This window comes from Anomalospiza imberbis, chromosome 2 (assembly GCF_031753505.1).
Source record: "Anomalospiza imberbis isolate Cuckoo-Finch-1a 21T00152 chromosome 2, ASM3175350v1, whole genome shotgun sequence".
In the NCBI taxonomy this organism is placed as follows: Eukaryota; Metazoa; Chordata; class Aves; order Passeriformes; family Viduidae; genus Anomalospiza; species Anomalospiza imberbis.
The window spans coordinates 74,200,861-74,214,633 of record NC_089682.1 but is presented as its reverse complement, the minus strand read 5'-3'; the positions used below and the strand labels follow the sequence as shown (position 1 = coordinate 74,214,633).

The 13,773-nt window shown below is 41.4% G+C and overlaps 1 protein-coding gene across 1 annotated transcript; it reads right to left on the bottom strand.

Annotated features, from left to right (window-relative positions):
• Positions 1-1,481: 1,481 nt before the first annotated feature.
• Positions 1,482-12,730, bottom strand: LRRC32 (leucine rich repeat containing 32). The gene is made up of 3 exons (XM_068181732.1): positions 12,072-12,730; positions 8,644-8,734; positions 1,482-4,057 (listed from the first exon to the last, which is right to left on the bottom strand). The coding sequence occupies exons 2-3, from the start codon at positions 8,728-8,730 to the stop codon at positions 2,117-2,119; spliced, it is 2,028 nt and encodes a 675-aa protein (XP_068037833.1). The 5' UTR covers positions 8,731-8,734; positions 12,072-12,730; the 3' UTR covers positions 1,482-2,116.
• Positions 12,731-13,773: the final 1,043 nt, after the last annotated feature.

The following is a 13,773-nucleotide window of genomic DNA, read 5'->3' as shown; positions in this document are numbered from 1 at the left end:
TGACCCTTTATGATGGGCTCCAGCATGGGCTGTTGTAGATGTTATATCAGACCCCATTGCTGCTGAGGGTTTGTGCAAATTCATGGAACCACGCAATCACAGAATGGTTTGTGTTGGTAAGGACTTGAAAGACTATCTAGTTCCAACCCCATTGCCATGGTCAGGGACACCTTCCACTAGACCAGGTTGATCAAAGCACTTGGACACTTCCAGGGATGGGTTATCCACAAGTTCTTTGAAAAACCTATTCCAAATTTTTGCCTGCATCTTCAGTAGATCTTCTAGGTCTCCATTGGTTGCGCTCTAAGACATGGAACAGCTGTCCCTTCTTCAGGACCAGAAGGTAAAGGTCAAAGGTGGAGTCTGAACACCATAGGAAAAATAGGAAGGCTTTTCCTTTCATCTGTGGAGCATTTCAAACTGGTGATTTAATATATTCACAACCCTGTACTTTTTAAAAAATTCAAATATGTTTTTATTATACAAAATTCCACTGTGAAATCCACCAGCCACTTTCTTACTTAGCTGCTTTAAAAACAAAATTATACACTTTTTTGTAGTGTGTTAATTTTTATATTCACTAGCTTGAAGAAACAGAAATGAAGCAGCAATTTGAGTCTGAGTTATTTACCTGCAGAGGTTTTGGTTTGACCTCTATTTCTGTTATATGCCTTAATGTACAGTTTGTGGCATTAACAGAAGACCTGATATTGCTACTTTTGAAGCCATTGCACCCCATTAGCAGGTCAAGCTCCCACTGTTGGTAAGCTTTCCTTTACTTCAAAAGGGTGAATTTTCTGTCAGGGTAGGGAACAAAATACATGTCAGTGTCAACTTTTAGCAGCATAGCATGTTAGCTGTGTTAAACCCATCACAGAATGAGGCTCTACATAACTTTTCTTACAGCCCATCCTCTAGACTATAATATCTTTTTAGGGTGACACAGTGAACATCTGATCTGAATAATGGCACTGGACTAGGTTCCCTGTGTATCATTTCACGACGGTATGTTTTTGCAGTCTAACCCTCCATGACCTTTAAAAACAGATATATTATTCTTCTATATTGAAATGCAACTGTATGCCGTGAATTTCCCACAGTTTTCCTTAGAAAGGTAAGCATTTCAGTCCAATTCTAGCTGGTTGAAATTAATTCTCCAAGATTTTTCTTTTGCAAAGTATTCACCCCAGAGATTAATTTCTTCACATTATACCCAGTTAAATATGTATTGCACATGAGAGACAAATTTCTTCTCTTTTAGTTAAACTGTGGACCTGTGACCTTCTGAGCAGATCTGGGTAACACATCAGCATGCTTGAGATTTCTTTTACATCCCTTGTGGGTACTAAGTGCCAGAACTAATTGACCTCATCTACCTCTCATGTCTTCCCCCAGTGACTGGAGCAACATCCTGACAAAAAAATGAGACAACCAAAGAGGCTCCTACAACATGGTCTTTGATTTCCACTGTCAGCTGTCTAAATGGTAGGCAGGAGCACAATGGACATTACTTATAATTTCCATTTGGGTTTGCTTTGGTTTGTTTTTAGCTAAATTCTCACTGTTTTGGAACTTGAGGGGAATTTGCAACCGACTTCACTGAGTGAAGTTTGTGCTTTGACCCACTCTGGCACATCTTTGTATGATTTCAGTTTAAGAAAGGTTAGGAGCTAACCAGCTAGGCAAAAGCAAAGCTCAGAACAAACTGAAACATCTTGTGGAGGCACAATAACTTTGAGAAGGGATTTCCTAATTGGCTGATGGCATCATCTGAGCTTAGTGAAAAGTCTCAGGTCTCAAGACCATACAGGACTTTTTCTTTTGAGCTAGTTTAAATTACACATCCCTCAAAACAACAGCAGAACTTTACACTTTACAGGGGCCTCTTCTAACACTGTGAAATCCTTTAAGCAGATCAGCACGTGAATGAAGTGAGTGCAAAACAGAGCAAATTCTCCTTCTGCAACCCAGACCACTACAGTGGTGCAGTTCAGGGACACTTCAAAACCATTGTAAAATCCACAGTTAAAACTCAAAGATGAAAATTTTATCCTTCATTTCTACACAGTGTCAGGGTAGCACCTGATTTCTTCAGTTTTCAGGGTGTTTTGTGTTCCTATGCTTTAAACTGGTGGCTAAAGTTTTGCCTTCGGAAGCAAAAAAATGAACCCACCCCAATGATGATCACAGATAAAACTAGTACAGATGTTAATATGATGATGATGTTGATTTTCTTCAGATCCTCTTTTTCACAGTCTTCTGGTCTAATGTTCTCAATGTGCATTTCTTCCCAATACCCGAAGCTCCGAATGTACTGGCATGTTAAGTGCTCCACATTGGGGATCTGGACATTTTTGTTCTGGATCATTGATGAAAGCCAGATGTTTCCACAGCAGTTGAGTGGGTTCCCAGAGAGATACAAGTTTTTAAGTGAATTTTCTAATGCTAAAATATTGCTGTCCTGTAATGTACTGAACCTATTGTTCCGTAGATCTAGAACTTCCAGTGGAGAGTCACTACTCCACTTAGGCAGCCAGTTCAGCTGATTTTCAGAAAGGTTTAAATGTTTAAGGTGACTAAAACAAGGCAAGTCAATATTTAAATCTATCAGGCTATTGCCATGTAAATGCAAGTATTCCAGAGATTTTTCCAGTCCTGCTAGTGCTTTAAGTTCTATTTTGAGTCCAGGGTTCATGGAGAGATCCAAGACAAGCAGTGGAGTCTTGTAGAAGGTGCGTGCTGGTAGGATGTTCAGCATGTTGTCTGCTAGGTACAAGTACTGGAGAGCAGGAGAATTGACAAATGACACACAGCCACTTTCCTCTCCAGCAAGCCTTTGCTTAGCTAATCCAGAGTACATGTGGCACAGGCTGATGTTATTGCTCTGTAGGTTAAGAAGTCTGAGGCTAGGAAGACTGGAAAAGATGTCAAATTGCAGGGTCTGAAGGTTGTTGTTTTGAATATGAAACTCCCTCAAATTTGGCAAAGCACCAGCATCGAGGAGAAGGCTCTGCAAAGCATTGAAGCTCAAGTCAAGGACAGTTAGGGAGACCAATGCACTATCATAACTTACAGCAAATGCCTCAAGACAGTTTTTGCTGAGATTAAGAGTGTGAAGGGACAACATTGACTCAAAGAACCCATCTGGAATGGATTTGATTTTATTATAACTTAAGTCTAAATATACAAGCTGGGATAAATAAAGAGAACTTGTATTTTTACTTCGCTTCTGATCAAGAAGATGCAAAGAAGCATCTAGCCACTCATTATCCATGTAGTTCATTTTATTATAAGGGGATTCAGCAGTGAGCTGGATTAAATTATTTGATAAATTCAGAGTTACCAGCTTATTTACCTGAGGCAAGACTGGGAAGTGAAGTAATTTGTTTTCACTGAGATCCAGACATCTTAAACTATATTCCTCATTTGACTTTGTGATACTGAAGGTTTCAATGCTATTCCTGCTAAGGTCAAGTATCTCCAACTGCCTGAGGTTGAAATCAGAGATGCAAGTAATTGAATTTGTGGAGAGATTGAGTTTGGAAAGGTTTGCTAGAGTCTCAAAAGCACCTTCTTCTATTTCCATGATGATATTTCTCTGAAGATCTATCTCCACAAGACTGGGAGATCCCCGAAACATCTTGTGTGATATCATTACAATACTGTTGTCTGCCAAGGAAAGATACTGCAGTGTTGGAGCTTGATTAATGAAATACTCAGCCATCCCACTGTAGAGATTGTTGTGGGACAAGTCCATCGTTTCCACCTTGGGCAAAAGTCCAATCCCTTCTGTCCCATTCTGAGTAAGCTCATGTAAATGATTATTGGCTAAATTTATTTCCAGCAAACTTGTCATGTGTGCAAACACTCCAGATGTGATGAAGCTTATCTGGTTGAAGCTTAAATCCAGACACTGGAGGGAAGTGTAAAATGATAATGGTATTTCAGGGATGCTTTGAATCAGGTTTCCAGACAGATCTATTTTGTTTACATTCGGATGGAGCTCATGAGGGATTTGGTGGAGGTCTTTGTTGTGGCAAAATGCCTGTGAATTTGCCTGCCAGAAAAGGAGAGAAAAGGAGTTGGCATGTGACAAATTAAAAACACTTTTGCATGATATATATAAGGAAAATAACATTCAAGATCCAGGCAGAACCTCCTCCTGAAACACCGATCCCACCACTTTATATCAGCAGTCAGCAAGAGCAACAATCCTGACACCTCTCTGCAGCTAACAACACTCTTAATTTTAAAGGCATCACCGACCTTCAACAGTAGAGTTTTATCTGTGTTTGATACCTACTGAATGCTCTCCTTTTTGTACCTTTCTCCTGGACTCTTTTTAGTAGTCCCAAGTGAAGGAGTTTTTCCCCTTTCCCATTGCAATCAAGCACCATTTCTTAATTTTTCTTCTGATGTTTAATTTTCTCACTTTCATCTCTATATTAGATTTTTTGAACTCCACTTGCAAGAGTAAGCTGTACTTGAAAAAGCTTCATGCTGTTGACAGTTTGGGTCCCAAAGCAGGGAGGTGGAAAAACATATAAGGATTCTACATCACAAAACCTGTCTCTCCTTCATATACACCCTCAGATATTTGATCATGTTTTCCTTTATCCATGGCTTAGTTTAGTAATGCACCTTTATCCAAAATGGGTCATTCAATGACTGAATTCTGACGTAAACCTCCAAACTCTTCCTGCATTTACTATCCATGTTTATCCTTTTGCTAAGGTAACAGTTCCCGTCTTCTTGCATGGGGAGACCGCCTTGTGAAAGCGCTCTGACAAAACACACATGACACAACATGGGAAAAACAAATTCTGTAAAGCCAACACTTGAGGGAGAAAAAAGCTGTGAGGTGCAGTGAGGGTCATACTTTTTCAGGTCAATTCTCAGCAGCAGATAGAGAAGAAAAACCAAATATCAAAATCAAATTCATCTTCCAGAAGCAAGTCTGTTTAATTGCAGCTAGGATTGAGTCTGTGTCCAGGCCAAATTTGGAGTGTGTGTTCACAAGAAGGTTGAGAACATGAACATGAGGATCCTTGCATAAATATCAAGCTATATTTTGTTAATAAGGAGAACATACAGCAGTTTGAGGAAGTGGAAAGGGAAAGGCTTAGGCAGCATTTAATTTACTGGGGAAAACTCCTGTCATGAATGTATTTGGATGTCTGGGCCATATAGTATTTGTAGAAAGATCAGAAAGGAAAGAAATAAAGAAAAAAAAATATGTTGAATCTTAATTTTTGTGGAGAAGCAGGGCCCAGATTCCATGACACAAAGCTTTTCAGATATTAAAGAATCATTTAAAGTAAAAACAATTAAAACCTATCTGTTTCATGTGAACTTTGAGAATGAAGCGGCACATCTGCTTTGGAGAACTGTGGCACTAGTCAGTCTTTTGTGAATCTCTTTTGCATAATCTAAATTTTGGAGACCACACAAAAATGTGTCTGAGAAATATAAATGATCATCCAAACTCTAGATATAGTCAGATTGCTCCACAATCCTTCCTATAATACATCTTTCCCAAAGATTCCAAATAAATTCACTACAAAAATCTGAAACTATTTCCACTCCTCCTTCAATTCACTTAAATCTCCCCCATCTAAAAATATTAGGGAGAAAAAAAGGTAGTTTTCTGGCCCCTCCCTGATATTACTTCTTTCTTGCAAAGCCATTGCAGAATTGCTCATTTTGAGCTAAAATATGCCTAGATTTTGGCTTAGCTCCAAGGCATGAGGAGGAAGATTTTTTAAATTGGTTTGTGGAAGAGGCTGAAGCCAGAAGGATAAAAAAATCCAGAGTGAAAAAGCAGCAGGTACTTTGCAACCTAAGGAAGATGCCAGGTTTCTTCAGACACTTTGAGCCAAATCTCAACAAGTGGAGAGCCCCCTTCACTCCTTCTGGGAGAAAGTGTCTTAGCAAGGTTCTGATCCAGCTCCTGTCAATGCCAGCCAGGCGGTTTTCACTGAAGTCAATGGTTGAGAGGTCAGTCCCAGATCACCATGTATCTTGCAGGATTTGGCCTTTAATCTGCATCCATAGAACTGTCCCGGGGATAAAAGGGACAGATAACATTTATACTTCCTATTGCCTGCTGTTTGCTCCTATAATACTTCCCCTCCCACATTTCTTTGAAAACTATCATTATTTTCACTATTTTGATCCTCACCATATTTCTTATTTTCTGCACCTTTACTCCCCTGAGGCTCAAACTTCATGAACTTCATCCTCATCAGGAACAGGAAGAAAAGATAAAGAACATTTCAGTGGGATGGAGCATCTCTTTGGTGTATTGCCCCTCCTCTCACCTCTTAGCCCAATGGGTTGGCAGCCTGAGACTGGAAAAGATGGTTTTGCCAGTCTCATGTTCTGACTTCATCTTTTTTGCCAGTGTTACCATCAGTTTATTTCAAGTCTGTTGTCAAGAAGTACTGCAGGGTGAGGAGCATTTGGTCCCTTCAGTATCTGGTCCCACTTGTGTGCTAGTAAAAAAATTATCCAAGAGTTCAAAAACTAAGCATTATTTGGATTCTTGTTTCAGTTCTTCATTGCTTAGCACTGGGAGGAAGCTGTCATCCACGTTCATAAGAGCCTTACAAAAAAAGCAGTTGGATCCAAGCCTCCACTTGTGTTTTCCTTTGTCAACTTATGAACATCTGAACCAAAGAATTTGGGCTGCAGGCACTTGCCACTGACGTGCACTCGTGTGGTGTCCATGGTCATTCCCAGAAGAGCTGCCCAGGTGGAGTCTCAGCTACAGAATCAAACCTCAGCAGTTTGCCCAAGTACCCCACATCAGATGAACTGTGATAACTGTTCATGCACATGTTCTTGCACCACCTTAATCCAAGGCAAGACAGAATTTCCTAAAATCCCTTCCCTTCTGTAAATTGTTTCAAAGCTTATCCTTTTCCAGCAAACATGAATTAGCAAAAACATCTTACTTTGGTGGGTAGAACATGATCTACTTGAAGCCTTGCCTGACCTGAAGGCAACATGAGTTAGGAAGAACCTCCTGACATTTAAGCTGTGCCTTGTTTTGCAAACAAGTAGATATGCCATAACTTGTGTAATTAGTGCAGATCACACCTGTGTCAAGGATCTGGTGGGGATTGTTTACTTCCTAAAACCACCTCTATGGTTCTTGTTCAATGACAAGAGTACTAGTGGTGAGTCAGAGATGGGCACAAGTTTCTGACTCATGCCTTTTCCAGGAGACTTGGGATGAAAGTATTAAATTCTGAGTCCTCGCTGTCCTAAAGGTGTCACCACAGGGAAATTGCCTTGTGAAACAGTGAGGCTGTGATGAAAAACAGTAATTCAGGACTTCAATGAACCCAGCAGTTAATCCAGTAGCTCCTTCTTTCTTTAAATGGTGTTTGGATTTACACACATCTTTTGTTGGAGCAAACATTCAGCGAAGGAAGATGATAAGCATTAACATCTGCAATGCTGAGCTGTTCATTTATTCGGGATGAGCATCCCAGCCTTAGACTGCATCTTTTTGTCAGAGCTAAATTTATCTCAGTTAACTGCTTAGAGCCTTGGGTCGTTTGCTTGATGAAACGAGTTTATGGTGGAGTGCTGGAAACAAGCACATGTTTACTTCTCTGCAGTCAGCTGGGTCTGTGACCCATCCAAAAACTGGAATGGGACAAATCTGCTTGGGTTATTGTGTGTCTTTTCCAGCCTTCACTTTTCTGTGATACATGGGACCCAAGCTTCATCAGACTTCCCTCTCCGGCCAATGAACTGAGCTACTCAGACACCTTCCCGAGATCATTCTGTATAAACTAGATTTTAATTTCTTTGGAATTCAGGAAGTGCAGCAACACAGCAGGTGGGCAGGAATGCAATGAGTCCCATAAGGGAGTTGTGTACAGCTCGTAAATTTTTTTTTTTCCTATTTTGGAAATTCTTGAAGATTTGTGCTAAGGAGATTCAATATTCAGGAAAAAAAAGGTATTTTTAAAAGCCTGTTACAGTCAGAAATACTTTGATAGGGAAGGGAGAAAGGTCATGTCTGAATAACTTTTATAATATTGTACCAGGTGCTTGCAAAAATCCAAGGAGAAAATTTTGTACTGGAGCAAGAGGCTTTGTCGCTTCTTTTTCCTCCAGCAGAAGTCAGGTGCAACTTCCTTGGCAGAAATGCTGTGTCAGGGCAGAGGAGGTCAGTCTCCCTGCTATTACAAAAGGGCTGGTATAGAAGTATGTCACAGAAGATTCTTTATTTAAAGCACAAAGAATTTAGGCCTGATAGAAAGGAGTTGATTTTAGGTCTAAGTCTTTTCTCTGTCTCAGTCCCAGACCCCCTCTATGGTCTTAGGGAAATCAGGTCAAATTTCTTTTAACCAGCTCCCTTTATAAAAAAACCAAAGATAATGACCCTTCTTCCCACCTCACCCCTCCTCCACTCCTCTTATGTGCTGTCACTACAAAAAAGACATAGCCTGAGAAGTGCCTTCTACCCATCCTCTAACTGCAAATCCCACTTCTGCCCACCACAGAAAGTCTGGTCTTGGAGGATTTCCCTTTTCAGAGACAATGGCTGTTTGCACAGTGCCTGCAACGGGGGTGTCCCAGCCTCACTGCAGATCCCAAAGGGCCTGAGCAGGAATCCCTCCTTACCATTTCACAGGATGTCCCCTCTATGGGATGATAGTTAAAGGTTCCTGTGTTCACCACTGCCAGCAAGAAGATGATGTTCAGTTTCATGGTTCTGAAGGCAAAAACAATTATGGTTAGATTTCAAACAGAACACAGAGGTCAACACATGTGAAAGCTGGCACCAGATTGTCATCTAATGTGGAGATGGACACATCTCTGAGCCTACTACACTTATGACCTACCTGTGTAGCTTTTCATTCCTTTGAGCCTGGTGAGAAAAGGAATATGGAAGGCATTTAATGGGTTTGTGTGGTTCCTAGATGATATCCAGGCCACCCAATGAAGTCCAGATAATCATGCTGGGCAGTGTGTCTGGCATCATGTAGAAAGAGGTCTCAAAGGGAAAAGGTTTCTGTTTAGATCCAACAAATTAAGCTGAGAGTATTAGCCTCAACAGGATGCCACCCTGATAGACATTCTTCTGTCATGCAGAAGATGATTTCAGATGGCTTGTGAGTTCAGGTTTGAATTTATTACTTTGTGCTGCCCTCTAGGGCTGAAGCAGCTGTCTAATTGCTGGTTTCCTCCCTTCCTTCTGCTAGCTAAGTACTGCTTTTAAAGTACTACCTTTACATGGGTTTTCCCATTGCTTTCTCCCAGAGCCACCAGCCTGAACTGTTGCAATGCAATTTATCCATGGTTGAAATAATATGCCAAAGATCTGGGCTCTTAACATCTAATTGGCTTTGCAATGCATTCTGAAATGAGAGGCATAAATCACAGAATCATAGAATCACAGAATGGTTTGGGTTGGAAGGGCCCTTAAAGACCCTCTGGCTCCAACCCCTCTGCTGTGGTTAGGGACACCCTCCTGCCGACCAGGTTGCTGGTCTAGCCATGAAAATGCTATTGAAAGACAATGGGGGAGGGCATGATTCGGTGCAATGGGTAGAAAAATCCATGTTGAGCTCTCAAGAGAACAGTCCGTCCGTGAGATTATCACAACCCCAGACAGGTTCCCCTTGACTGGGCTAGTGTCAGACTGCTTTTGACCACCTTCCCTCAAGCACGTCGTGTCTTGAGCTTCCCTTGCCCGGAGCAGGCTGCAGTGCTGATTTTGGCATGCTTCCTGGACTCAAGCTCTCTATCTGCAACTCCCTTGGGGTGAGCAGAGAACTTATGTTGAAGCTGGGGACTGCTGTGGTGTCCAGAGGTTTAAATTCCTTTCAGATGCTGTGTGTTTAGTTTGCCCTGTTAGCAGTGTGTAATAGCACTTGCAATGCACAGGCACTTTTGCAAGACAAACCTCAAACATTTGAAGCTTCCATGAGAAAAAAAGATATATTTTTAAAAATAGGATATTTTGATTTAATTTAGAGATGGACTACTAATATCATGCCTGTAATGAAGAGCAACAAGTGACCAGGATGACTGCAGCTTCACATTTTCTACACACAGATGTTCAGAGCACTTTGGGAAGTTTGGATTTGCAGGGATAAAAATAGCAGAGAGTTTGTTGGTTGAGCTCTTTAAAAACCCAGCTCAGTTCCTCAAACTGTTTTACCAAGTGACCAAGCAGTTGTGCCAGGTGAACTGTGAAGAAGAGCCTGGGCAGAAACAAATGCCACACCAGGAGGGAAGGGCATGCACTGATTCTGCTGCTCAGAACTTTGCTTCATTAAAATCACAGCCAAGTCAAGTCTGCATACCAAAATAAGGACTTCTACATCTCCTCTAGCCCCAGCATGGCTTTTCTCCTGTCTTTTGAAGCTGCTGCCTTCCTCGTTTCTCACACTTTCCTCTCTCTACTTGCACCTGTGTCAGGTGTTTAGCCAACAGAACTTCCCCACCAGAAATTAACATTTCCAGTTAATTGGATACATGGAGTTTAGCCAGATTCCCTATTTTATTCACCTTTTTTTCCCCCTACTCCTCTCTACAGGAAAGAAAAAGAAAATAAGACGACAATTGCATGAAATTCACCAGGCTGGAGACTTGCTGAGTGAGGGGCTGGGTGAAGGGACAGTAGGAGATGGGAAAATGAAAACACTTTTATCAGCAGAAAGTGATTTGCAGATTAAACTATATGATCATGAAAACAAACTATCTCCCTGGAAAACAAGTTCCTGGGAAAACTCAAATTCAGGAGCTAAAACATAATAATTTCACATATTATTTTAGTGCAGCAAAATAAGAGAAAAAAAAAGCTTTTAATTCAGCATTTTGTTTTCGTTGACAGTGGAATCTGGGAAAAATCTATTCAATTTATGTGATCAAACAGGAGGAAAAATTAGATTAAGATAGTTACTTCTGACAGATCCGATTGCATGATACTGATACCCCCCCTTGAATCCATCCATCATTGTATTAGTAAAAGGTAAAGCACGGATACAATCACTGAAATGGAAATATCTGCTGTAAAAAGAAGATTACTTGTTGCGAATTTCTATCACTGAAAATTAAAGGATTTCAGCATTTTAGAGTAATAAATTGATTTTAAAGTTGAAATTATTGCATCTTAGTTAAAAAAAAAAACCCCACAAACAAATTTCTACTGTTATGGAAAACCTAACTTTTGATAAGAAACATATCTGTACTTTCATCGAAAATACTTTTATCAAAATACACCAGGGTTTGGCTTCATAAATGAATCTGTGACTTTTAGATAAATAAGGATTTTCTAAAACTTTATCAGTTCCAAATACTGTCTAAGTGTTAATTCCTGTGGTAACAATCCAGATGCAGCAAAACCCTCTCAGTAAGTCATTGTTCACCCAAGGTGACATTCAAGCTGTCAGGATCTTAAGAGTAGCACAGTAATGCTGCCATCTCACACCTCGTGCTCCAGCAGGGAGAGCTCAATGACAGTGCTGATAGTCAGAAAAGCAGAGGAGCCAAACAGCCTTTTGCCCATTTTACCCGGGGGCTGTGAGATTTGCCCAAGGCTGTGCTAAGATTCAGTGTCGGCGAGCTGGGCAAGTGGCATTTCATCAGTGTACAAGGCTGATCTCTGCAGCACTCCAGGTTCAGAGCACTATAATGCAGCAATTCCACAAACAGACTAAAGTCCTGTAAAGAAAGAAAAATTACCCAGACATGTCCCCGTCTTTCACTACTGTAAGCACAGAGAATAATAACAAACCTGGCGTATGACAACTGCATTGTTGTAAACTAGTCGGTGCCTCCTTAACATAAGGGATCTGACTCTCTGCAGTGCAAGTCCCTGATGGGTTAAATATACAGCTGTGTGGATACAGCCATCTACACAGTGTGTTTAGCCACTTCCTCAGCCTATCCATAAACACAGTATATTTTATTTATACAGTACCTTCCTCATCCGTGTTACTTTCAAAAGGCTGCAGCTCTAAGTCGCCAGAGCCCCCATCTCTCCTGCAGTCAAAAGCCCAACTTTCCAGCATGCTCCCAGGTTTGCATGCATCTCCACATACCTGCTGTGTGGCTGGAGGATGAGGAGGAGGAGCAGGATTCACCTCTGCTTGCAGCCTTCTGTCTCACAGACTCTCCCCGCAGCTTTTCCAGGGCAAGTCGAGGAAGAGTTTACTTAGGGAAGTCGTACCTCTATTGCATGCCAGCTGACTAAAACTCTGTGAGCTCCGAGAGAAGTTTGAAGTCACAGGGAAAAAAAGTACTCCCCATAGACCAGTCTGTGAATTCATTCCTTTGCAGTCACGATCTCTTATGTATTCCCAGGCTCCCACAAGCATGTGAATACATACCTCCGTAATTGTTTTAAAATGTGTGTGTCTTCTGCACTTCTCTTTATTTTCCATTTCGTCCATTCAGTCTTGGCTTATTTCCTGCAGTTTCTCAGCTGGTAATTATGCTCCTCTCATATTGACACATGAAACAGTCAGTAAATTCCACAAAAAGATCCCCTCTGCAGGCTTTGCAGACACGTGCTTGTCTCTGAAGTCATCCGTGCCTGTCCCACAGCTGTCAGCTTGCAGATTCCGGGGGATGGAGTGAATCAGGGGCACTGAGCTAATCACAAACCCAATACTCCATGTCCATGCAGAATGGGATGCACAGGAAAAGGCTATATGGGAGGGAAGCTTCATAGTAGGGACAACACATATGTTTGGTTTCCCAACAGCACAGTTGGGACCTCTGTGGCACAGTGGGACCAAACGCACCCTTGGGGGAAAGGATAAATTCAATTTAATGCTTGAATGGGAAATAATGTAAATGCCTTCCAGAAAGGGAAGTGGGATGGATTTTTCTTTCTTTTCCTTGAATGTGAAACTCTCTTTATTTCAGAAGCAATGTACTTGCGTAAACTGGTGGGGCACCTGCGCATTGCCTGTGTTGTCTTTTTCTGCTCTGACATGCCCTGATACCAGGGCAGGGGTGCATTGGCCTCTGCACGATAGTTTACAGCAGTGCAAACCTCTGAGAGAGTTTGGCCAGCCCCACAGTGGGTGTCTCAGGACCAAACTGAGTGTTGGGTTCACCAGCCAAGGCACAGCCCTGCCTGGGCTACCCCGCCAGAGAGCTCCTGCAAGCATCAGTGACGAAAGCACGCCTCCCAGGGATCACTGCAAATCTTCTTCCCTGGATGCATGAAGAATATCTGAACTGAGTGACCTCCTGCCTGGAGGAGACTTTTACTTTCAGCAATGTGTGTTTTCCCCTCTTTGCACTGACATCTGCCATTATGGACAAGGAATTTGGATGAACCAAAAAAACAAAAGAGGGGACTGACTCCTTTCTACTCGACAGCATAAATTCTGTCCAACTTTCCTGGATCTGTTAATTAAAATCAGATAAAACCCATGTCCTTTAAAAGCACCTGCTTTGTGGATTCTGCTAAACATATACTGGCTCCTCTGCCACAGGTTACTGTTCATTCTTTTCAGCACACCAGCTCCTAACAAGGTCACCTCAGATCTGCACCATACTGCAAGATTCAAGATGAAAATGTCAAGAGATGTGAAAGTTGTGGTTTGTTAAATGTGTCAATGACTACATTGTGCACGTGCTACTGCAATAAGAATGTAACAAGGATAATAAATTTAAAAGTAATATGTCCATTATGGCAAAGAAATAAACAAGAGTGATACATGTTCTACCATGTATGATAATGAACATGTATAGCTGCAAATGCATATTTTATTTATACAGTACCTTCCT

Coding starts and splice junctions, on each gene's coding strand:
- LRRC32 (XM_068181732.1), bottom strand. CDS start 8,730: ATGAAACTGAACATCATCTTCTTGCTGGCAGTGGTGAACACAGGAACC. Junction 4,058..8,643: donor AGGGGACATCCTGTGAAATG/GTAAGGAGGGAT, acceptor CTTTTCTGGCAG/GCAAATTCACAGGCATTTTG.